A 25,590-nucleotide genomic window follows, 5' to 3' on the forward strand; every position below is an offset into this window, starting at 1 on the left:
TTCCTGCTAATATCTGTAGAATTATCTACTTGCAATGCAAACAGTTGCCCAAAATTATTAATATTTCGAACAACTTGTTCTTCAATATCATCGGACATTTCTTTTATTATTATTAGTATTTCTCCCCGATTGGGGTTCCACCTCGTGACGGGTATTGCTACCAAGTACAGGGTGGTTGTTGTTATGTCTGGTGTTACTGTTGGTCGAGGAACTCTCTGACTATCCTACAGGTGTTCAGGATTATGACTTTCTAGAATTCCTTGTAGGTGTTCGCTGGGAAACCTTTTGCTGCTAGGCTGTTATGTAGGGTCTTTGGCACCATACCTGTGGTTGACACGATGATCGGGATGGTCATTACTTGTTGCATCTTCCACATCTCTCTGATCTCCTGTCTTAGGTTCGTGTACTTCCTGATTTTTTCCCCATGGGTTTTCTGCAGGTTGCCAGTGTTGGGTACAGCTATGTCAATCAGATAGGTAGCCTTTTCCTTCTTGTCCACAATGGTAATGTCCGGTCTGTTGTGTGGGATTGTCCTATCCATTATTATGGCATGGTCACAGTACAGCTTGTGGGCTGGGGTCTCTAGTACTGCCTGGGGTTCGTACTTGTATTACGGTACACTTCCTTTGATCAACTAGTATTTCCTTGCTACCTTCTGATGTACCAGGATATCTTCTGATATCCTGGCTACTTGGTCGTGTCTATGAGTGTACTCAGTCTGGGTGATCACCTTGCATCCCGCAGTGATGTGCTGGATCGTTTCTGAGGCCAGGTGGCATCGTCAACATGTGTCATCGAACATTCCGGGCTCCTTGGTGATATATTTTCTATAGTTCCTGGTGTTGATTACCTGGTCTTGGATGACAGGCATGAATCCTCCAGTCTCGGGGAAGAGCATCTCGCTTGTGAGCCATGCATTGGAAGCAATTTTATCTGTGTGATCTTGATCTAGTGTCTACCATGGAATGTCTTCTCTGCTCATCTTTCTAGCTTCGTTTGGCCCTTCTGGTTGGGGGGGGGAGGACTCCTCGTTTAGGTTGAGTGGGGTATACCGCTTGTCTACCTTCCTTATGGCCTGGTGGAGTGCTGCTGTCTGTTTCTGAAAGTAATTTTTCAAGTTAACTATCGCTGTCTTCTGTTGTTCAATGAGGTCTATCAGGCCTCTTCCTCCTTCTTCCCGGGCAATTGTCAGTCTCTCCACAGCAGATTTCGGGTGGTGTTGGCAGCTCTTGGTCATGTCTTTCTCATGATATTCTCCAGCTCAGCGTTAGTCCAATCTGTGATCCCGAAGGAGTACGTTAGCACTGGGACTGCATAGGTGTTTATAGCTTTAACTGTGTTCCGTCTGTTCAACTTTACTTTCAGCAGGCTCTCAGTCTCTGATGGTATTTTTCGCTCAGACAGGCCTTAATTTCCTTGTGCTGTTAACTGCTGAGCCTGCATCATTCCCAAGTATTTGTAGGCCTCTCCCTCTGCCATGGCTTCGGTCTCTTTACCACTCTGCAGCTGGTAGTTTCGGTTGACTAATTTTCCGTGATTCAATCCGTGGGTCTTGCATTTGTCTAGACCAAATTCCATCCTAATATCATTGCTGAATTCTTTGGTAATTTGAAGTAGTTGCTGGAGGTGCTTCTCAGTTCCCGCGTAGAGCTTGATGTCATACATGTACATCAGGTGGGTGAGGGTGTACAGGTTCTTCCTTCCTTCTTTGAGGTTATATCCATACTTGCTTAAGTGCTAGACAGAACCACAATGGGCTTAGGGCATCTCCCTGAAAGATTCCTCTCCTGATGGGGATTGGCCTGATTGTGATGTTTCCGACCTTAATGGTGGCACTCCATTTCGCCATCATTTCTCCTAGGAAGTTTGTCACTATCAGATTGACTTTGTAGATCTTCAGCACCTCTATTAGCCAGCTATGGGGCACCGAGTCAAAGCCCTTGCGGTAACTGATGTAGGCTCTGTACATGTTGCGGTACATCTTGTAGGCTTGCTCCATAACTGCAGCATCTATGGTTAATTGCTCCTTGCATCCTTTGCTCAGCCACTTGCATTCTTTCTGCTGTTCGGCCATTATGTTCTTGCTCTCCAAGTGGTCTGATATCTTCCTGGTTATGCAGCTGGTGAGGACCTTGTACATTGTTGGGAGGCAGGTGATTGGCCTATATTTCGCTGGGTTTCGTGTATCTTCGTCTTTAGGTTTCAGATATGTGATTCCTTGAGTGAGAGACTTCAGGATTGTCTCTGGGTGCCTTATCATTCGGGTGAACTGCTCTGCCAGGTGCTTGTGTGTGTGCAGGTGAGCTTCTTGTACCATTTACTTCTTGTACTTATATTCTTATTATTAGCCATATGGTGCAAGGAAGCCTGAGGCTTATGCTTCACCAGGCAAAAAAAAATTCCCAAGTTAGATAGATATTTTTTTTTTATTTTTTTTTTTTTATTAAAACGTGAACAGTAGATACATTTTCAACAACAACAACAACAACTACTGTATTTACATTCTATGTACAAAGCAAAAAGGAAAGATAAAGGAAAACTTTTTAGAAAGAAATACAAAGGTTTCAATATTTTAATTTCAGGAAATAAGAAAAAAACAGTTTCTTGGGGTTGGGTCGTTCTCCTGTTAAGTGTCACACGTTGAAGGTGATGGACTGTTCAGTGATGGTGAAGAGGTGACCGCCACTGTTCCATTCGCTGTTAAGATGATCCACAGTTTCTGGTCTTTTGCAGTGGAATTCGAGTAGGAGTCTGCTCTGCAACTTCCTCCGTAGGCTCCACTTCAGATGTTGCGCCGATGTGTCGACAGGTGGCACGTCATCACTGCTTCTTGTGTGCTTCACGTAGAAGCTGTAAATGACGGCCTTGGCCGCAATGAATAGGAAGTTGCAGGTGGTGTGTGCTGTCTGCTCAGAGTGAAGTAGGTACCAGTAGTCCTCCGGAGTGTGGGCGTGGTTGCAGGCAAGCTTTGCTGCATCCAAAGCGTATTTGACGAGTTCCTTGTTCACAGGGCATGCCAGGTATATGTGTTCCAGGGTACCTGGGGTGGCGCAGAAGAGGCAGTAGTTTGAGGAGCGTAACCCGAAGATTTGTAGCTTGACTGGGGTGGGAAGGATGTTGTGCCACAGTCTCCACTGGATGTCTGCGTCCGATTTGGAACATTTCGTCCTGTACGGAAGGTTCCACTGAAAGTTTGATGGTGGCTTGTGTTGAGTGGAGAGGGGTGCAGGGATAGCTTGGCAGGTGGATGACTGGAAAATCGTGGTTGCATGGCGAGACATGATTAGCTGATAGACTTTTTTGGAGGGTGCAGGAGACAGAGGTACCGTGTCTTCTGGTGATGTGATGACGAAGGTTGGTGTAAGCGAGGATCCAGTGACATTTCCAATCCCTTTAGTTGTAGTGATGTCTGGAAGAGCTTGTGTGATCGCTGATTTTAGATGTATGTGTTGCTGCTTTGCATTAATGGTTTTAATGGGCAAATCTTCTGATCCTTTCCATTCAAGGCTTGGTGTCAGGAGGTCGCCTATGGTTCTTATTCCTGCCCAGTTCCACGTAGGGAAGAAGAGAATATCATCATTTGCAGGGTCTATTATTCTTTTATTGTAGAAGAGCGGTTCTGAAAGTATTCCGGGAAGGGATGTTCTCTCAAGATTATGATGAAGGTTTAGCTTTTTCCAGCGGTATAGTGCGTCTTTATAAAACGGCGGTAGTTTGAGTGGTACTGGTGCCATGTCCATTCTCAATATTGTTGAAAGGGATAGTCCTCTAGTGGCTGTGGCTAGTAGTTTATCCGTAGTGTTGGATTGTGCGTATTTTGTTTGCAGCGTCTTAAGAAGAAAGGTGATCCGGAATGCTGTGATTTTGTCGTCTAAAGAGACCAACCCTTGACCCCCGTGAGTAAGTGGTTGGCTAAGTTTGGAGCAGGACATCCAGTTGGTTTTGTTCCAAAGGAAGTTTCGGATAGATGCCTGGATTTGGTGGAGGAAGTCAGCAGGTGGAGTGAGAATTTTGAAGGTGTGCCAGAGAACGCTTGCCGCCATATGATTGACCACAAGCACTCTCCCTCTCAGCGAAGATGTGGCGCACACGCTTCTCCATCTTCCGAGTACTTTGTTGAAACGACTCAGCAATTCGGGCCAGTTCTTCTGGGAGAAAAGGAGGGTATTGCCGAGGTACACACCTAGGTATTTCTGTCCCTCGCTGGACCATGTGCCTTGGATGGGGGAGTCGGTTCTAGTTTTCCAGTTGCCAGCCCACAGGCCGCTGGTCTTACAGTGGTTGAGTTTTGCGCCTGATGCTTGAGCATAAAGATCATGAGCCTTTTGAATGACTTCAAATTCACTCTCGTGTCGTATTGCAATTGTGACGTCATCTGCGTATGCTGAGTAGGTTATATTTAGGTGGGGTTCTGGTAGCAGCGTTCGTCGGGATTGTATACTGGTGGCAATTTTATTAAGGAATGGTTCTATGGCAATTGCATAGAGTTGTCCAGAGAGTGGGCAGCCTTGTTTTATCCCTCTGGAATACGGAAAGTGGCAGGTGAGCTGGTTGTTGAGTTTCAGGCAGAATTTGGCTTCCTTATATAGCAGATGGATTGTTCCGATGATGTAAGGTCCATATCCAAAGGCTTTCAAGGTTTGAAATAGGTAGCTGTGTTCAACGCTGTCGAATGCCTTTTCCTGGTCAAGGCTAATTAGTGCTAGGAATTCTCTTTGGCTGTTTGCAGTGGAGAGGAGGTCTCGGATCAGATGTAGATTGTCGTGAATCGATCTTCCAGGTACAGAATATGTTTGTTGGTGATCGATGATATCAGGGAGAGTGGCTTTTAATCTATTGGCGATGGCTTTGGAAATGATTTTACAGTCCATGTTCATTAAGGAAATCGGGCGCCAGTTTTGTAGATTGGCGCGATTTCCTTTCTTGGGAATCAGTCGAGCGACAGAGGTGGTGACCGAAGCTGGTAGTCCATGGAACTGAGCTTCTTCAAGCATTTCAAAGAGTAGCATTCCGAGTTGATCCCAAAACGTTTGGAAGAATTCAGAAGTCAGTCCGTCCAGACCTGGTGATTTATTTTTGGAAAGGGCTTTGCATGCTGCTGTTAGTTCTTGTAGGGTGATTTGTTTCTCCATGCTGCAATGGGCCGTATGGGAGATTTTTTTAAGTCCTGAAAGGATTTCCTCCGTTGCCTTTGTAGAGGTTTCTTGAGAACTGTAAATTTCTCTATAAAATCTTGTTACTTCAGAGAAGATTTCCTCTGGGTCTTCAGTGATGTTTCCGTTTTGCAGCTGAATGGCAGCGATGGTGGTTGATTTCTGATGTCTGCTTTCTAATGAGAAAAAGTATTTGGTCGGGGCATCAGATAGATTTATGTGGGTGTATCTTGATCGGAGCAGGGCGCCTTTTGCAGAGTGTTCTAAGTGGGTTTGTATGGCTTGTAGTGTTGACTGGTAGGTCTGACTTTCAGATGGGAGATTTTTCAGCCTTTGCTCAAGTTGATAGAGGTTATTATGCTTTTGTTGACTTTTCTGATGGCTGTAGGTTTGCGAGAATGATTTCAGTTTACTTTTAAATCTAGGCCACCATGTGTTCATGGGCTCCAATCTGTCTTTGGATTGGGCAAGGTTGGATATCAGGTCTTGCAGCTTAGAGATGTATTCCTTGTCTTGAAGAAGGCTATTGTTGAACATCCAATAAGCACCTCTACTTTTGTAGTGATTGGGTGAGAAAGAGAGCTGTAATTTGATAAAGGAGTGATCTGAGATATAAGATGGCAAATGTGTGATGCTTCTGACCAGGGGGATGGTGTGTTTTGGGATGTAGTATCTGTCCAGTTGGGCTTGGTAAGGTAGTCTTGTTGATGCTGTATTTGCTGATCTCCAGGTGTAGGACTTTTCTTCTGGGTGCTGGTGTCTAAATACGTCGACCAATTCATTGTTGTTTATCAAGGCTTGCAGGTTATTGATTAATGTTGTGCGGTGCTCAGTGCATCGTGCTCTGTCCATTTTTGGGTCAAGAGTGCAGTTGAAGTCGCCAGCAAGAATGATATGTTCTTGATCTATGGTAGAGAGGTGGCTTTGTATGAAGTTGGTTATTTGGATAGCGAGTCTGTCCTGCTGTGGCATGTAGATGTTAAAAAGGTGCAGGGTTTCCTTCTGGGGTGTATCCAGGAGGGCGTAAATTGCGTAGCCAGCGATCTCTGCTATCACATTGAGCTTGCAGGCTGACCTTTGATGAAGGCCGATACTCACTCCTGCCCCATGATGTTGTTGTGTTGGAGAATGATGAAATACATATGGCCAATCTGCCCATTTCAAGGATGGCCTTGTGTCTGTTTTAATATTTGTTTCTTGTAGGAAGAGTAGGTCGGCATGATGTCGTTGGACCTGGTGAAGGATCAGCTTATTGCGCGATGCAGAGGAGCATCCTCTTGCATTAAGTGATAGCATGCTAAGAGTCAGCATTATCTGCAGGGATAAAGATAAGGGTTTTGCAAGTTTTGGGGCGGTTAACATCCTGATTGATGATATTGCTGTTCAAGCCCGTTAATCAAGTAGTACAGGCGTTTGGATCTATTCACATCTGCTCTGTCTTTCTTTCCTTTTAGTTTGGAACGCAGACCCGTAAGTTGTGAGATCAGCTCGGGTATGTTAGAGGTGAACTTCAGAGCTGTCACCAGCTTCTGTGGCGAGCCGCGTACTTCCCGTAGAAAGGATCGTAGTTTCTCCACAGTTAAAGGACCTTTAATGTAGGGAAAATCGGTTTCCTCGTCCTCTGAAGCACTTGAATAGTGAGAATCACAGTTGGTCTCTTCTTCAGTGCCCAGAAATTCGGGTTCTTCTTCATTTGGATCGTCAGTAGTTTGTAGCTGTTTATTTATTTCCATACTCGGTGGTATGATGGACTTACTTGAGATCTGGCCGTTTATCTTCTGTGGTGTTCTGTATTTATTTTCGTCGCCCCTGTTGTTTTTGTTTGCGGTTTGCTCTTTTCCTGCCGCCGTGTGCGTTGTCTTCTTCTGTTTTGTGGCTTTGGACGTGGTCTGCCTTGGGGGTTGCTTTTGAGATAAAACTCTTCGGTCTCCTGAAGAGATTGCGTCCTGGTCTTCTGTGGTTTTTGAATTTTCTTTTTCTAAAGAGTTTGTTGTGGGGAGCATCTCAGACTGTTGGACAGTTTCTTCAGCATCCCCATTTTCTCCAACAGTCAGCTCGCTTTGTGCATCTGGCCTGACCCAGGTTGGTGCCGCCTGAATTTCGGTATTACTTTCAGAAGAGTTAGAGATATGCGGGCAGTTTTTCCTGATGTGACCCTCTTCGTGGCAGAAGAAACATTGTGAGGAAATGGAGGTATAGAAGGTGTAAGTTATTCCGTTTAGATCGGTGTTGATGAGTTTTGGGATGTTTGCTGCGTCATTGTTGGCGAAGTGCATAAGTGCTTGCCTGCTGAAGCTTTTTATATGCGAAAATTCCGGTTTCGTGGTTGCTGCAGAGAGTGTGCGTATTTTTCCGGTAACTGATCCGTATTTGGATAAAATCCCTCTCAGAAAGTGATGAGGGATTTCAGGTGGGACGTTTGAAATTGTGACTTTCGTTGGTGCTAAGGCAATTGGCGCCGCTTCTAGGTGATGAAGACCGATGTCTACTCCATTTTGCAGGATAGTTTGCGCCCATGAGGGGTGGCTGAAATACACCTGCACAGTTCCCGCCACACGGGATGCGTGGGTAATATTTTTCGGTGGTACTTTCTCCGCGATCGCTGTAAGGTACTGTTCTAAGGGAGTGTTTTCCTTGGTAGCGAAAATTACTATTCCATTTTCCCGGGAAGTAATAGCGGTTGCTTCATTTGTAAGAGCGTTGTTCGACCGCGTATGTACTATTGTTGGTCGCGAGAGAGAGGTTTTTGCTGGCGTCAAGCATAATCCATTAGATACGGTATTAGCATAAGTATTAACAGTTACTGACCTTTTGGACCTTGAAGTATTCACCTGTTGTCGCAGGGTGTGGTTTCCAGTATCTTGGTCACCGCTGGCAGTAGCTGTAGGTTCCGTTGCTGTGGTTGTTTGACCTTCGCTGGCCATAGCTGGAGGCAATAGATGGGGTGGACGGGGAGTGGAATAAGCCGCTATTGGAATGTCCAGCTTTCCATGGCTGAAGTTAATAAATTATTTTCTAACCTAACTGAAACTCCGCTAAATCTACACACACAAAATTATTATTACTCGAAAGCTCTTCCGAAGAGGAATCGAAATATATATATCTTGACTGAGGGTTCTCGCAGACAAACGTTGAAAGGGGCAAAAAGGCGGGAGCTCAAAAGCACGTGTCCGATCGGCGTGGACACCTAGATAGATAGATAGATAGATAGATAGATAGATAGATAGATAGATAAAGAGAGAGAGAGAGAGAGAGAGAGAGAGATAGAGAGAGAGAGACAAAAGTAGAAGGGAATCACCAAGAAAGAGAAGAATGATGATATCCGTCTCAGGACCCTGGGTGTTTCCAGCTGATACTCACCAGATGCGATTCCCTGGGGTTAATATATGCCTGCTAATTGTGCTGTTCGAAAGTGGTACATTCATTCTTTTTTCAGCTTCCTCTCCCAGAATACTTTTCACGATTACCTGACGTACTCGTAAAATCAGACTTTCTGCAATCAGGTGAGATTTCTTTCTTTCTTTCTTTTTTTTTTTTTTGCCACCATTTTGGCTACTAAATAGCTGGCTTCTTGCACTTTATCAGATATTTTAACTATATTATAAAATTCTGTACCTTGTTTTCTAGTAGAGGCCAGCAGTCTTAAAATATTCCACAGGTTTCACAGAAAAATGACACTGCAATTTACTCAGCACCATTTATTCATTCGACAATTTTAAACCACATGCCACAAAAAGGTTGAAGACAATCTTGGGTACCAGTATATGAAAATCCCATTCCCAAATAATCATCATCATATTTATGATAATGTTTTTTCTTCTTTTTTTTTATGTTGATGATTGCTCGTTTTTGTTTTTGTCATTTTCTCCAAGCTTGTTATCAATTTGCCTCTTCTGATTTCCTTTCAATAAGAATTTATCCATCGCTAATAATTTCTAAAAAAAGTTAAAATTACTTCTAGAATGTATACTATTACAGTTAATTTAAAATATGTTAGTTAGTTAGTTATTTGGTTTTTAGGAGCATTAGCAACAAAGGCCATATTGCTCCGGGATATGCGGTAGTCAATCCCTGACCTTTCCGCATCCTCCGTATTTGGTGGTGACGGGCTCGAACCCCGGTCTAATCAAGAAGCGTGTGCTACGCACTGCTGCTCCTTCCCACCTGGCTACGGATGCGCCTTAAAATATGTCATATCCTGTTAATTCTATACGAATTAACAGGATATGACGTTTTAGAGATATAAAAGCACAAAAAGTACTTTAAAAACACAAAGGAAATTTCTTATTATGCTGCTTACACGTTGCGCTTATACAACTGCAGGGTACCTGGGAGAGACCCTCAAGTGATAAGAATATCCAAATAAAGATGAACAGATCTACTTCTAGAAATCAAAAGGTGAATAAAGCTTTAAAGGTGAACTGATCAAGTACTAGGAATCAAAATATGACGTCACATTGACTGCTGGAAGGGGCTGGGATCAGTGCAGCGTAAATAAACAATTTTTTTATTTGAATTCATTTTTATTATGAAACTTTGATTTATTCATTTTTTTTATTTTTTTTATTTTGAATTTTCTGCGGCACACCTGAAGCATACTCGCAACACACAGGTTGAGAAACACTGCTTTAAGCTATTGTTGTGGGCTGGTGTATGTTGTCCCTAGTAATAGTTAAGAAGTACTGAATGAATGAAACTACTGTTTAAATAATAATGTCAACTTCATTGCTATTTAACTTTATGTAAGTGGTGTACATTATTAATTAATATTGATATGTCACAATTTTGTTTCATTTCTATTTTTGTTCTACTCGTATAACCACTTCATTGATAACTTTAAAAATATGTAAAGGGGATAAAACCTAAAACATTTAAGTGAACTTGTTAAAAAAAAGCTTAAAAATTCTTATATTAGGGGATAAGGACCTATTCATTTTCATGTAGCATAAACAAAAGAAACAGTAATATAATTAAATAGTAGTATACCTTCAGCAATGTAAATTTCACTTATGGAGCTTATTTATGAAATTATTCCATACAGAAGGAGTTAAAAAAAATTGGATTAGTTGACAGTTGTAGTCCATCCTCATGACATAAATAAAACAAATTTTCAAAATTTTGTCTTCAAATAATGTATAGTTCATAATTCCTGAAGGTTAGCTATAATACTCTTATTATTTTTAGCTACATGTTTCATGGAGGAACATCTTTTGGATTTACCAGTGGTAAGTTTTAATTACTGAAATAAATCAAGATACATAATTTCAAGGTTTCTATCATTTCCTATCAATAGTAATACTGAAATTAAGAATACCTATAATAAAATTTTGAAATAACTATCCAAATTCTGTTTGCAACATACCAATGCTTGACCTTTTAATGAATTGAAATACTTATTAAATGAAATTTAATAAAAAAAATTAATTGAATGGAATACTAATTAAATGAAATTATTTTTAACGAAAAATTTAAATTTAAAAATGTGATTTTACACTAGTTATTTTCAAAAAAATCCATAATTTTGATCAATTGTGTTGGAAAAACTATAAACAGGAAACCTAAATATGAAACTATTATTCATGCCTATCTTCAAGTCCACAGAAACATTAAAGGCACAAAGATTCAAATGAACATATGCATATGCATTATTATATTTTGCCAATTTCACTTAATAATCATTTATAAGCAGTACTGTCACTTCCAAGGCTACCCAAGTAAAACTTGGTATACACATTTAGAAAGCTAGATAGAAGAACCATCACTAATCTTGAACTGGCAATTAACACACAACAGATATTATTCAGATGGGCCAATAAAGTTTAGGGTATACTTTTTCTCTGTACTATATATATATATATTTATTTAATTAATTTATATATATATATATATATATATTTACCACCCACTGTTATTTTATTTAGGTAACTATATGTTATCCTTGGGCCTCTGACTGCCTATACAATTGCTGAGATTTTGGGTTAGCTAGAATAGAGTGAGACAAACTGACAAATACACATAGATAATTGCAACATTTGGGGAGTACAACGTCTACAGAAAGGATAGACAGGATAGGAAGGGGGGAGGGGTTATGCTATTAGTTAAGAAACACATAAAAACCAAGGAAGTGAAGCCAGTCGACATCGCTGGACAGTGCAGTGTTGAGTCAGTTTGGTGTGACATAAGCATTGGGAGATCAAAATTGAGAGTGGGAGTGTGCTATAGGCCTAATGACTCTGATGAGTATAATAAGGAACTGTACAGGGAAATAGAGTGGGCTAGTAAATCAGAGAGTCTTATAATGGGAGATTTTAATTTCCCAGATATTGACTGGAATTTCGGGGCTGGTTACTCACACACTAGCAGGGCTTTTGTGGATTTATTGGATGATTGTTTTCTACATCAGCATGTTCAGGAGGCAACTAGAGGGAGTAATACTCTTGATTTGATTATCAGCAGTGATTCTTGATTAGACCGGGGTTCGAGCCCGTCACCACCAAATACGGAGGATGCGGAAAGGTCATTCAGGGAATGACCACCGCATATCCCGGAGCAATATGGCCTTAGTTGCTAATGCTCCAAAAACCAAATAACAACAATAACAACAGCATTAAGAATCTGCAGATAAATGAACCACTAGGTGGCAGTGATCACAGTGTGCTGAAGTGGGATTTACTGAAAGAGGTAACTACCATTAGGGGTAAAGGGAAGGGTTATTGCTTCCGTAAAGGCGACTACGATGGACTGAGACAGTATTTAAATTCTATACAGTGGGACCAACTGATGATGTTACCAACAGCAAATTCAAAATGGGAAGCATTCAAAGAACGTATCTTGGAAGCTACTAGGCTTTACATACCAACTAAGAAATATTGTTCAAGGTTTAGGCCAAAATGGATGTCAGATGAACTAATGAGGCATATGGCAGAGAAGAAAAATGCATGGGATACTTACAAATTAACACATGACACAGAAGCCTATGATAGATACAAGTTGATATGCAACCAAGTTACAAAGGAGGTTAGGCAGGCGAAGGCAGATTACGAGAAATCCTTGGCAAGGGATGCAAAGAAAAACAGCAAAGAGTTCTTTACTTATGTAAACTCTAGAAGGAAGGGGATGAATCAGATTGGTCCACTTGATATTGATGGGTCAACTGTTGATGATCCTGCTCAGGTAGCTAACAAACTAAATGAATATTTCGCATCGACATTCACACATGAGGAGTTATTCAGCAAGGGGAATGCCAGAGGTGTATTCAACTCTAGCAGTAAGCTACAGAATCTTGAAATAACTGGGAGTAAAGTGGAGGAGAAACTGTTGAAGATAAACACAAGAAAGGCACCCGGTGTGGATGGGATCTATCCAGTTATATTAAAGGAGGCAGCAAAGGAAGTAAGCAAACCCTTAGCCATAATTATGAGAGCTTCCTTGGACTCAGGGGAGGTACCCATAGACTGGAAATGTGCAAATGTGACCCCAATTCACAAAGGAGGATCAAAGGCTGACACAAGTAACTATAGACCTGTGAGCTTAACTTCTGTTCCAGGAAAATTAATGGAGGCACTGGTTAAAGAAGCACTGCAGGATCATTTAGACAAGACTTCAGTTATAGCTCAGACACAGCATGGTTTTGTTAAGGGGAAGTCTTGCCTGACCAACTTGATTGGATACTATGATGCAGTCACAAAAGAACTGGATGCAGGGAATAACTTTGATATTATATACTTGGATCTTAGAAAGGCTTTTGATACTGTTGCACATGGAAGACTGCTACACAAATTGGAGCAGTGTGACATTGGAGGCAAATTGTTGCTATGGATAAAGGGGTGGTTGAGTGGGAGAAGACAGAGAGTGGTAATCAATGGACACTGCTCATCGTGGACTAATGTTATTAGTGGAGTCCCTCAGGGCTCAGTGTTGGGTCCATTATTGTTTTCTGTATTTATAAATGATATTGATGATGGTATATCAAGCTTAATGTCCAAGTTTGCAGATGATACAAAGGTTGGCAGGGTTGTCAAGGACACTACTGACACTACACTGCTGCAACAGGATCTGGAAAGGTTGAGCAGATGGGCTGAGAGGTGGCAAATGAAGTTTAACATTGACAAATGTAAAGTACTACACATGGGAAACAGCAACCCCAGAGCAACGTATCAACTCTGTGGTACTACACTGACAGTGGTAGAGAATGAAAGGGACTTGGGGGTGATTGTGCAGGCAGATATGAAGTTCTCTGAGCAGTGCAGACGGGCTGCAAGAGTAGCTCATGGAGTATTGTCAATGATATACAGGAATTTTTCCAGCAGGGATAAGGAGGTGATTATTCCATTGTACAAGGCAATGGTCAGGCTACACCTAGAGTACTGTATACAGGTCTGGAGGCCTCATTTCAAGAAGGATGTAGAGCTGCTGGAACGAGTACAGAGAAGGGCAACAAGATTAGTGAATGGAACAAAGGGGTGCTCTTACGAAGAAAGGCTTAAGTTTTGCAAATTACAGTGTCTGGAGACTAGGCACCAGCGAGGTGATCTGATAGAGGTGTATAAAGCCTTGAATGGTTTAAGCATGCTCAATGCTGATGGGATTCTTCCTCTAGCTCAGAAAAATCACCTGAGAGGGCATAAATTCAAATTGAGGAAAGACAGATGTAGGATAGACGTGCGGAAATTTGCCTTTAGTCAGTGGTTGGTGGAACAGACTGCCATCCCTTGTGGTGGAGGTTGATAGCCTAAATAAGTTTAAGGCTCAGCTGGACAGGTATTTTGAACGAACAGAGGGGTGAAGTGGAAGTGGGTTTTTTTTTTTTTTTTTTTTTGGCTGATGCTTCATAAGCTTGCTTTCTTGCATCAAATGCCTCTACTAATGCTAATGCTAACATTGTTTAATACAAGGATTCAAACTCATGTACATACATTGTTGTAATTAATAATAAGGGTTTAATTTTTCCACTAATTGTCCAATACAAGCAAACTCCACAGGGATTCACCGTTACCAAAGTTTTTACTAAATCTGATTACTATGAAGAATAATTACAGTTCTCAGTATTTTTAAAGACATCAGTTGGGTTTTATCCTTCCGTTGTACAGGTTAATCATATTATTCACAGATAGGAACACAGAGTGCCTTATTTTTTCATTCTCTTTAGTTCCAACATTCCGTTACTTCTCTCCCTAACTGTATCTTGCACTAGGTATAATAAGGATAAAGGGTACTCACTGTTAATTGTCCGCTTCTCCAGGTTGGGCCAGCTCCTTGGTTTTAAGGCGACTTTCCATTATGGTTTTGATTTTCAGGATTCCTTTGTTCTGTACTTCCTCAAAAAAACTCACCACCCAACTCACTCACTAAAACGACCAACTTACTCCTTAAACGACCTACTTGCCCACTCTTTCCCACCGACCAAATCCTTATATACCCCATTTACTTCTAATTTCTCCCCCTCTTTATTTTAATATAATCCCCGATAAATTCCTTTGTCCTTGACCTTCTCTGTTTCTCCCTATACTTCTCCTGGCTCGGTCCTTTTCGAGGAATTCTGACCTGACCTGTAAGTTGAAGTTCACCATCCTTCTGAGAAATTTGCCTCGCTCTTAAGTACATTCCTAAATCGTTGGCGTGTTTAATTAAATGTTTACTGAACCAATCTAATTTTTAAGAATATTTCCAATGTTAAATGTATATATTATTATTATTAAATTTTGTTACTAGTAAGCCAAAGCTTACAATCTTTCCTTCTCAGCTGTAGAAAATTCCTTCTAAGGAATTTTCTAAGATGTCGTTTTACTTTTCAGCTTCCCTATCAAAAATTCCACCCCCTTATCTTTGTTTTAAATTTGGACACAGAAATCACCCCCTGTTCAATCTAAAATAGTTGGTCCCTCTGACCGCTCGGCACTTACCAAGGGGGTTTTTTTTTTTTTTTGCCCTCTTTCCTTCTGGTGCGTTCCTTGACTCTTAAGTTCTCCTGGGTTTCTCCTCTTATCTATGAAATCCCTGAAGTATCCTCCTCCCCTGCAAAGATAGCTCTTTAACCTGTCCTCGTGTTCCACTCTAGTTTCTCTACTTCGCCTGAGTTCCCTTACTTTAAACGTAATGCCCGATAGCCTTTCCATTATTCTATACGGGCCCCTAGCCCCCCCCTGTTTCTAACCTCCCTTCTTCCGGTTGCTCTCTTTAATTAATAACCAATCCCCTGAGAATCCCTTATGTTTCTGCCCTATGTTTAACCTATCCCTTTGTTTTTGACTACATGCCTCTCTTTGTTCCCTTTCCAAATCTCTGGCCTTCTCATACCTAACTTCATGCTTTTCATTCCTTTCTGCTCCCCTATGAATGCCCACCTGATGACCTTTCTTTCTTTCCTCCAGTTGTTTTCCCACTTTTTCATCTCTTAATTCCTTTCACAATTTCCTTTTCTCTGCATATCTTTTCTGGCACATCCCACAAGATTTATCGTCTCCCTCGGCACTTACTATGCATGTGGAGTCACCCACAGTTACTAGTAGGGTTGCCACCTCCTCTTTTCTTTCAGGTATCTCAATGCTTCTCTCTAGATATTGCTTTGGGTCAGTCTGGTCTCTGCTTACCGGTGGTAGGGTATCCCTTGGTCTGTGTTGGGGAGCCCCCTGTCTCCATGATCCTTTATTTCCTCTTTCCCTTCTGTCCTCCATTTATTTCTGGGGCAGAACCTGGCTGGATGGCTTAAGCTATTGCATATATAGCAGCCACCCTCTCTTCTCCACTTTTTCCTTTGCTGCCAGTGAGGTGCTGCCATCTTGTTTTCCCTTCTCTCCCCCCCTTGGACTTGCCCCCTTGTGGTTGGAGCCATCTATGTTCTAATTCCATAAATTTATTAATTATTGCCTCTAATTTTTGTTCTAGCTTGGCTACTCGGGTTTCCCATTCCGCGTATTTATCTTCAATATTCTGTGGTTCCTCCCCCTTCTTTCATCCCCCTTGCTCACATTTATAGTGTTTGTTTCCCATCTGGTTTCATTCTTACATGCTATCTCCAAATTCTACTGTTCTTCAGCATACAAAAAGGCCTGGTTCAGGTTTTCTGGTTTCCTGCACATAACTTCTTTTCTAAATTTATCGTTTAAACCTTTTATAAACTGCCCCGTCAATAACTTTTCAAATGCTGCTTGTTCCGTGGCATCAATCTTCGTGTTCATTTTTACCACTTTTAGCCTCTGTAGGAATTTCGCTACCGATTCCCCCTTTGCCTGCGTATACCCCCTAGTTTACTTACTGCTGTGAGAAATGATTCTCTCTTTCCAAATAATTTTCTCACGACTCTGCTAAATTCTCCCAGTGAATTTACCCTTTCGTACAAAGTTTCCTGTTGATATTTATTTAACACTGTGCCTTCCAATTTAAATTCTGCGAAAATCAATATCTCTTCTTCATTTAAATTGTCTACCCTCTTTATCTTCTCTAATATATTTAAGAATATTTCAAGGTTTTCCTGTTTTTCCCCCGTATGCTCTTAAATAATCATTCCCTCTAAAGTTATAATTTCTTCCCTCCCCATGGTATAGTGCCTGAGGCCCTTCTACCATTTCACCTCCAACACTTGTGGACAGTTGGTCTAGGTGCGCTGGCCCTTCCTGGCTCCCGTTTCGGTTACTTCTATTAACCCCAGACATTCTGTCTTCCTTTACAATTCTTTCACAATTTAATTATTGTACAATATATTACACAAATATTTTTCTGGCTCACCAGCTGGTTTATAAGTCCAGCAACTATGGTAAAATTTCAATTTACAATTCCTACGTTTACTATTAACAACTCTTTTTCTAACTGTTTTACTTTACACTTCTTTACCGACCATCATAATATCTAATTCTTATTTTAACCACATAAATTCATAAATCATTACTAACAATTAACCACATCAATTCATAAATCATTACTAACCATATAACCTTTCAAAATTTACTAATCAATTTCTTTATATATAAGGTGCCTCCGTAGCCAAGTGGGCAGGAGCAGCAGTACATAGCACATGCTTCTTGATTAGAGACCGGGGTTCAAGCCCATGACCACCAAATACGGAGGATGCTTAAAGGTCAGGGAATGACCACCACATATGCCCGGAGCAATATGGCCTTAGTTGCTAATGCTCCTAAAAACCAAATAACAACAACATATATATATATATATACATATTTCCCACCTACTGTTATTTTATTTAGGTAACTATATGTTATCCTTGGGCCTCTGACTGCCTATACAATTGCTGAGATTTTGGGTTAGCTAGAATAGAGTGAGACAAACTGACAAATACACATAGATAATTGCAACATTGTTTAATACAAGGGTTCAAACTCATGTACATACATTGTTGTAATTAATAATAAGGGTTTAATTTTTCCACTAATTGTCCAATACAAGCAAACTCCACAGGAATGCACCATTACCAAAGTTTTTAGTAAATCTCATTACTATGAAGAATAATTACAGTTCTCGGTATTTTTAAAGACATCAGTTGGGTTTTATTCTTCCGTCATACAGGTTAATCATATCATTCACAGATAGGAATACAGAGTGCCTTATTTTTTCATTCTCTTTAGTTCCAAACTTCTGTTACTTCTCTCCCTAACTAGTCCTCATTCCATTAGCCCATAGTCCTCATTCCATTAGCATATTAGAAATCCCTGAACACCCCCCCTTTGTGATGAGGATACTGACGGCCTGTGGGAGGGGGCTCTAATGGTTACCCATAGTGTGGACAGGATAATTCCGCTACACCCTACTTCATTTAAATAGAGCATATCCCACACTGTGGGTGCACATCCGCATTTAACTTTATGTTTTCTTCCCCAATCTCTTCATCCTCTTTAGTATTGTATCTCTTCCCTCTTTTATGGATTCTCAGAAGACCTAGGGAGAGAAATTACCCAGCATATTAACCAATGAAATTTATCTGTATCAGTATGAAACAATCAGTAGTAGTAGCAGTAGTAGTAACAGGATAATTCCACTACACCCTACTTCATTTAAATAGAGCATATCTCACACTGTGGGTGCACATCCACATTTAGCTTTATGTTTTCTTCCCCAAACTTTTTTTTTTAGTTGTTGGCGCATTGGCTTCTATGGCCATAATGCACCTCCCAAGGTTTTTGCAGTACTTTGATCCAAGCCCGAGGTGGGATTCGAACTGCGACCTTTGGCTTGCCAAACGGGCACTTTACCTGCCCGGTTGGCCTTCCTCAATCTCTTAATCCTCTTTAGTACTGTATCTCTTCCCTGTTTTATGGATTCTCAGAATACCTAGGGAGAGAAATTACCAGCAAATTAACCAATGAAATTTATCTGTATCAGTATGAAACAATCAGTAGTAGTAGTATGCAAGAAAGCAGTGTATGAGCTTATGCAGCTTCAGCCAAAAAAAATTTTTTTTTTACACAACCATTCCCTCTAAATGTTTGTCCAGTTCCTCCTTCAATTTATTTAACCTATCAACTTCCACAACAACAGATGGAAGTTTGTTCCAGCAAATAACCACCCACTGGCTAAAGGCAAATTTCTGCACATCTATTCTACATCTGTCTTTCCTTAATTTGAATTTATGCCCCTTAGGTTCGTAATTTGAACAAGTGGAACAATCCCATCAGAATTCAGCGTGCTCAACCCATTCAAGGCCTTGTACACCCCAATAAAATCACACACAGGTGCCTAGTCTCCAGCCATTGCAATTTGCAGAACTTAAGCCTCTCATGGTAAGAGGATCCCTTCATTCCCCTCACCAATCTTGTTGCCCTTCTCTGTACACACTCAAGCAAATCTACATCCTTACTGAAACGAGGCCTCCAGACCTGTAAGCAGTACTCAAGGCATGGCTTGACCATTGCCTTATACAGAGGGACAATCACCTCCTTTTCCCTGCTAGAAAAATTCCTATATATCATTGACAAAATCCCATGACCTGCCCTGGCAGCATGTCTGCATTGCTCAGAAAACTTCATATCTGACTGCACAATTATTCCCAGATATTTTTCATTTTCTACCACCTTAAGCATAGTACCACACTGTTGGTACGTTCCTCTGGGGTTACTTCTACCCATACGCAGTACTTTGCATTTTCCAAGGTTAAACTTCACTTGCCACTTCTCGGCCCATCTGTCCAAATTTTCTAGATCCTGTTGCAGTAGCTCACTGCCATTACTGTCATTAACAAACCTGCCAACCTTTGTATCATCTACAAACTGCGACACTAAGTCTGATATACCTTCATCAATATCATTGATAAATATATAAAACAACAGTGGACCCAACACCGAACCCTGTGGGACTCCACTAATAACATTAGTCCACGAAGAGCAGCACCCATTGATTACCACCCTCTGTCTTCTCCCACTCAACCATCGTTTTATCCATTGTAGCAATTTACCCTTAATACCATTCTGCTCCAATTTGTACAGTAGTCTTCCATGCACAACAGTGTCAAAAGCTTTCCTGAAATCCAAATATATGATATCAAAATTATTTTTTGCATCCAGTTCCTTTGTAACCACATTATAATATCCTATCAGATTTGTCAGACAAGACTTTCCCTTAACAAACCCATGCTGTGTCTGAATTATTGCTGCAGTCTTGTCTAGATGATCCTGCAATGCATCTTTAACCAGTGACTCCATTATTTTACCTGGAACAGAAGTTAAACTAACTGGTCTGTAATTACTCGTGTCACCCTTCGATCCCCCCCTTTGTGAATTGGGGATATATTTGCACATCTCCAGTCAGTGGGGATCTCCCCTGAGTCCAAGGATGCTCTCATAATTATGGCTAAGGGTTTGATTACTTCCTTTTCTACCTCCTTTAATATAACTGGATAGATCCCATCCACCCCAGGTGCCTTTCAGATTCAGCTGAAATGAAAAATTCAGTGCAATTTCAAATCTTTGAATGTGTGAATGTGCCTTTTTAAACTTGGGATAAATAATAGGAACTTTTAAAAACAATTTTGCTTCTGTAGTTTTGGGGTTTGTTGTGCTGCATTAAATTCAGTTCCTCTTTTACCTCGAAATGGCAGGGGACAAAAGAAAAATTTTGATAGCCATTGAGAAAGTTAAAATTATTCATGACTTAGGGAATGGAACAAGCATTGTGTCTGTTTGCAAAAAGTTAAGACTGAACTTATCAACTATGTCAACAATTTGGAAAAATTGGGAAAGAATTACTAGTGCTTTGGAAAAAACATCATTGTGAAAAAGTTGCATAAGTGTGATAAAAAATGATCTGAATAAAGCTCTTTTGAGTTGGTTTACATTGAAAAGAAATTGTGTTCCTATTAGTAGCCTTCTATTGAAATTTCAAGCTGAATAATTGGTTCATCAACTTGGATAGGCAGATTTCATTTTCAATAAAAGGTGGCTTGATAGATTTAAAAAAAGAACTAGTATTATTTATGGTAAGATAAGTGGCAAATCTTGTGGTGTGAATGAAGTGATTGATGACTGGATTGAAAATGTGTGGGAAGGTAAAAGAAAAAGGTTTCTAGTAAATGTAGTGTCAAGTGCAGAGGCACAAACTGCTTTAAAAACTCTTTCTTTGTTTTGTGAAACCAATGACATTGATCCTAAATTTCGATTTTATCTAGTAAAATGAAAAACATTATGCATAAATTTCACCTTAAAAGAAATTTTAAACAAATGACATTGGAAGACCTTTTTAGAAAAGTAAAAACAATGCATTATATGAAGACTTTTAATAATGAAATTATTTATATAGTTCATAAATATATTGAATGAATTATTAATTGTGTAAACATGAATTGTTGTTATTCATTGTTGTTTTTATCCCTTTTTCATAGGTACTGTGTGTGTGTGTGTGTGTGTGTGTGTGTGTGTGTGTGTGTGTGTGTGTGTGTGTGTGTGTGTGTGTGTGTGTGTGTGTGATAAATGTAGAGAGTAACAGCAAAAGTAACATATAGCATACATATATTACAATAATGGATATAATAAGTAACGGTAATTATGAGCCGTGTTCTTCAGAGTCTTGGATCTTATTATAACTGAGTTTGACTATACAGACAAATTTTTATGAAATGATTCCCTTTAAACTAGATTTTTCTCAACGAAATGAAGGGGCTCACATCTGGTGAGTATGAGCTTGCCACACCCAGGGTCCTGAGCTGGATATCATCATTCTTCTCTTTTTTGGTGATTCCCTTCTATTTCTCTCCCCCCCCCTCTCTCTCTCTCTCTCTCTCAGGGTAACTCGGGATTTTTCTTTTTTTTTTTTTTGGCTGGTGCAGCATAAGCCTTAGGCTTCCTTGCACCATATATCTAATAATAATAAATGTCCCAATGTTTTTGCTACGTCTAAAAACGTTGCTCGTAGGGCCTACAAAACCGAGATCCTGAATACCGGGATCCCGGTAATTTTTTTCCAGTATTGATACAAAAATATCAGTTTATCGGTAATAATTTAAAAAATAATTGTTTATGATTTAATCATATAAAGGTGATTTTATAACCACCAACCAAAAATGATAAATATTTACAAAAGTATACTGCAGCATAATTTGGCAAATACATTTTCATGCAATTAGATTCCAAAGCTCATTGGAACAGTTTATTGTCCATGCTTGAAAGATTTTGAGTTAAGATATTGTGTGCAGAAAGCTTTAATTGATTTAGATTCAAGCATTTATTTTTGTGAAGGTGAATTTAATTTATTATCTACAGCTCTATCAACATTAATTCCTGTAAAGTTAGCGGTAGATGTGCTATGCTGCAAAGAAGCAAATCTTTTAACTGCAGATGCTAACATAAAATTTATGATGAAACTCTTAGCAATCAAAATTCTGAAATAGCTACAGAATTGGATACAGCATTGAAACTCCGTGCTTCACAGAGGCATACACATTTATCACAGGTTCTTCAGTATTTGCAAAGTGGGACACAATGCAATTATTATTATTATTATTATCCATATGATGCAAGGAAGCCTGAGGCTTATGCTGCACCAGGAAAAAAAAAAAAGTTCCCGAGTAGCCCTGAGAGAGAGAGAGAGAGAGAGAGAGAGAGAGAGAGAGAGAGAGTCAAAAGTAGAAGGGAATCACCAAGAAAGGGAAGAATGATGATATCCAGCTCAGGACCCTGGGTGTGCCAAGCCCATACTCACCAGATGTGAGCCCCCAGGGTTAATTGGAAATCATTTAGTATTAGTAATGGCCATATATGGTGCAAGAAGGCCTAAGACTTATGCTGCACCAGCAAAAAAAAGAAAAAAAAAGTAAAATAATAATAATAATAAAATAAAATTAAATAAATAATTAATGAAAAAAGAAAGAAAATCGAACAGACAACCTATGCATTTCCCTCCTCCCATAGGTAACTATCCAGCTGACCTTTGAATTTTCCCAAACTGTCACCCTCAACCACTGATGTAGGTAACTATCCAGCTGACCTTTGAATTTTCCCAAACTGTCACCCTCAACCACTGATGTAGGTAACTTATTCCAGTAATTTATAACTCGCAGGTTAAAATAAAACTGGTTAAAATAAAACAGGAGAGATTGCTTCTACAGGGATGGAATACACTTAAATAAAAAGGGTGCAAGAATATTTGCTGATGCTATCGAGGCAGTGTTAGGTGGGTCGGAAAACTGCTAGATTGGGGGAGACAAAGACCAATAGATTGACAGTAGCCACTGGCGGAGGTGAAAGAGATTCTTGCACTGCTTCTATTAGAATGAGCAGAAGCCTGAAAAACAAGATGCATGATACTTCAGAGACTGCTGGGAGCCATTGCGGTACAAGTAAACACATGGGTTGTGTTAGGTAGCTAAGAATAGAAACAGGTGCAGGTATACTTGCGTGTACACCAATGCTAGGAGTTTAGTAAATAAATTTGATGAATTTGAGGTATTGCTCAAAACATCGAAGGCAGATATTGTTGGGATATCAGAGACGTGGTGTCACACAGATATAAGGGATGCAGAACTGGAATTTGGGGAGTACAATGTCTACAGAAAGGATAGACAGGATAGGAAGGGGGAGGGGTTATGCTATTAGTTAAAAAACACGTAAAAACCAAGGAAGTGAAGCCAGTCGACATTGCTGGACAGTGCAGTGTTGAGTCAGTTTGGAGTAACATAAGCATTGGGAGATCAAATTTGAGAGTAGGAGTGTGCTATAGGCCTAATGACTCTGATGAGTATAATAAGAAACTGTACAGGGAAATAGAGTGGGCCAGTAAATCAGAGAGTCTTATAATGGGAGATTTTAATTTCCCAGATATTGACTGGAATTTGGGGGCTGGTCACTCACACACTAGCAGGGCTTTTGTGGATTTATTGGATGATTGTTTTCTACATCAGCATGTTCGGGAGGCAACTAGAGGGAGTAATACTCTTGATTTGATTATCAGCAGTGATTCTTCATGCATTAAGAATCTGCAGATAAATGAACCACTAGGTGGCAGTGATCACAGTATGCTGAAGTGGGATTTACTCTAAGAGGTAACTACCATTAGGGGTAAAGGGAAGGGTTATTGCTTCCGTAAAGGTGACTACGATGGACTGAGACAGTATTTAAATTCTATACAGTGGGACCAACTGATGATGTTACCAACAGCAAATTCAAAATGGGAAGCATTCAAAGAACTAATCTTGGAAGCTACTAGGCTTTACATACCAACTAAGAAATATTGTTCAAGGTTTAGGCCAAAATGGATGTCAGATGAATTAATGAGGCATATGGCAGAGAAGAAAAATGCATGGGATACTTACAAATTAACACACGACACAGAAGCCTATGATAGATACAAGTTGATATGCAACCAAGTTACAAAGGAGGTTAGGCAGGCGAAGGCAGATTACGAGAAATCCTTATCAAGGGATGCAAAGAAAAACAGTAAAGAGTTCTTTACTTATGTAAACTCTAGAAGGAAGGGGATGAATCAGATTGGTCCACTTGATATCGATGGGTCAACTGTTGATGATCCTGCTCAGGTAGCTAACAAACTAAATGAATATTTTGCATCGACATTCACACATGAGGAGTTATTCAGCGAGGGGAATGCCAGAGGTGTATTCAACTCTAGCAGTAAGCTACAGAATCTTGAAATAACTGGGAGTAAAGTGGAGGAGAAATTGTTGAAGATAAACACAAGAAAGTCACCCGGGGTGGATGGGATCTATCCAGTTATATTAAAGGAGGCAGCAAAGGAAGTAAGCAAACCATTAGCCATAATTATGAGAGCTTCCTGGGACTCAGGGGAGGTACCCATAGACTGGAAATGTGCAAATGCGACCCCAATTCACAAAGGAGGATCAAAGGCTGACACAAGTAATTATAACAAGTAATTATGACACAAGTAATAACCTGTGAGCTTAACTTCAGTTCCAGGAAAATTAATGGAGGCACTGGTTAAAGAAGCACTGCAGGATCATTTAGACAAGACTTCAGTTATAGCTCGGACACAGCATGGTTTTGTTAAGTGGAAGTCTTGCCTGACCAATTTGATTGGATACTATGATGCAGTCACAAAAGAACTGGATGCAGGGAATAGCTTTGATATTATATACTTGGATCTTAGAAAGGCTTTTGATACTGTTGCACATGGAAGACTGCTACACAAATTGGAGCAGTGTGACATTGGAGGCAAATTGCTGCTATGGATAAAAGGGTGGTTGAGAGGGAGAAGACAGAGAGTGGTAATCAATGGACACTGCTCATTGTGGACTAATGTTATTAGTGGAGTCCCTCAGGGCTCAGTGTTGGGTCCATTATTGTTTTCTGGATTTATAAATGATATTGATGATGGTATATCAAGCTTAATGTCCAAGTTTGCAGACGGTACAAAGGTTGGCAGGGTTGTCAAGGACACTACTGACACTATGCTGCTGCAACAGGATCTGGAAAGGTTGAGCAGATGGGCTGAGAGGTGGCAAATGAAATTTAACATTGACAAATGTAAAGTACTACACATGGGAAACAGCAACCCCAGAGCAATGTATCAACTCTGTGGTACTACACTGACAGTGGTAGAGAATGAAAGGGACTTGGGGGTGGTTGTGCAGGCAGATATGAAGTTCTCTGAGCAGTGCAGACGGGCTGCAAGAGTAGCTCATGGAGTATTGTCAATGATATACAGGAATTTTTCCAGCAGGGATAAGGAGGTGATTATTCCCTTGTATAAGGCAATGGTCAGGCCACACCTAGAGTACTGTATACAGGTCTGGAGGCCTCATTTCAAGAAGGATGTAGAGCTGCTGGAACGAGTACAGAGAAGGGCAACAAGGTTAGTGAATGGAACAAAGGGGTGCTCTTACGAAGAAAGGCTTAAGTTTTGCAAATTACAGTGTCTGGAGACTAGGCACCAGCGAGGTGATCTGATAGAGGTGTATAAAGCCTTGAATGGTTTGAGCATGCTCAATGCTGATGGGATTCTTTCTCTAGCTCAGAATAATCACCTG

General features: G+C 40.4%; 1 protein-coding gene across 1 annotated transcript in view; it reads left to right on the forward strand.

The window, feature by feature from the left end:
- The window catches only part of LOC150080774 (beta-galactosidase-like), a 389,882-nt gene that overhangs the window by 209,288 nt on the left and 155,004 nt on the right, over positions 1–25,590 (forward strand). The window contains exon 9 of the mRNA XM_090380816.1: positions 10,338–10,378. Within this exon, the coding sequence (XP_090236942.1) occupies positions 10,338–10,378 (41 nt within the window). The remainder of the gene's footprint in view (positions 1–10,337; positions 10,379–25,590) is intronic.

The sequence above is a fragment of the Mastigoproctus giganteus genome, chromosome 9 (genome assembly GCF_048544385.1).
Source record: "Mastigoproctus giganteus isolate SK-2022 chromosome 9, ASM4854438v1, whole genome shotgun sequence".
Classification (NCBI taxonomy): Eukaryota; Metazoa; Arthropoda; class Arachnida; order Uropygi; family Thelyphonidae; genus Mastigoproctus; species Mastigoproctus giganteus.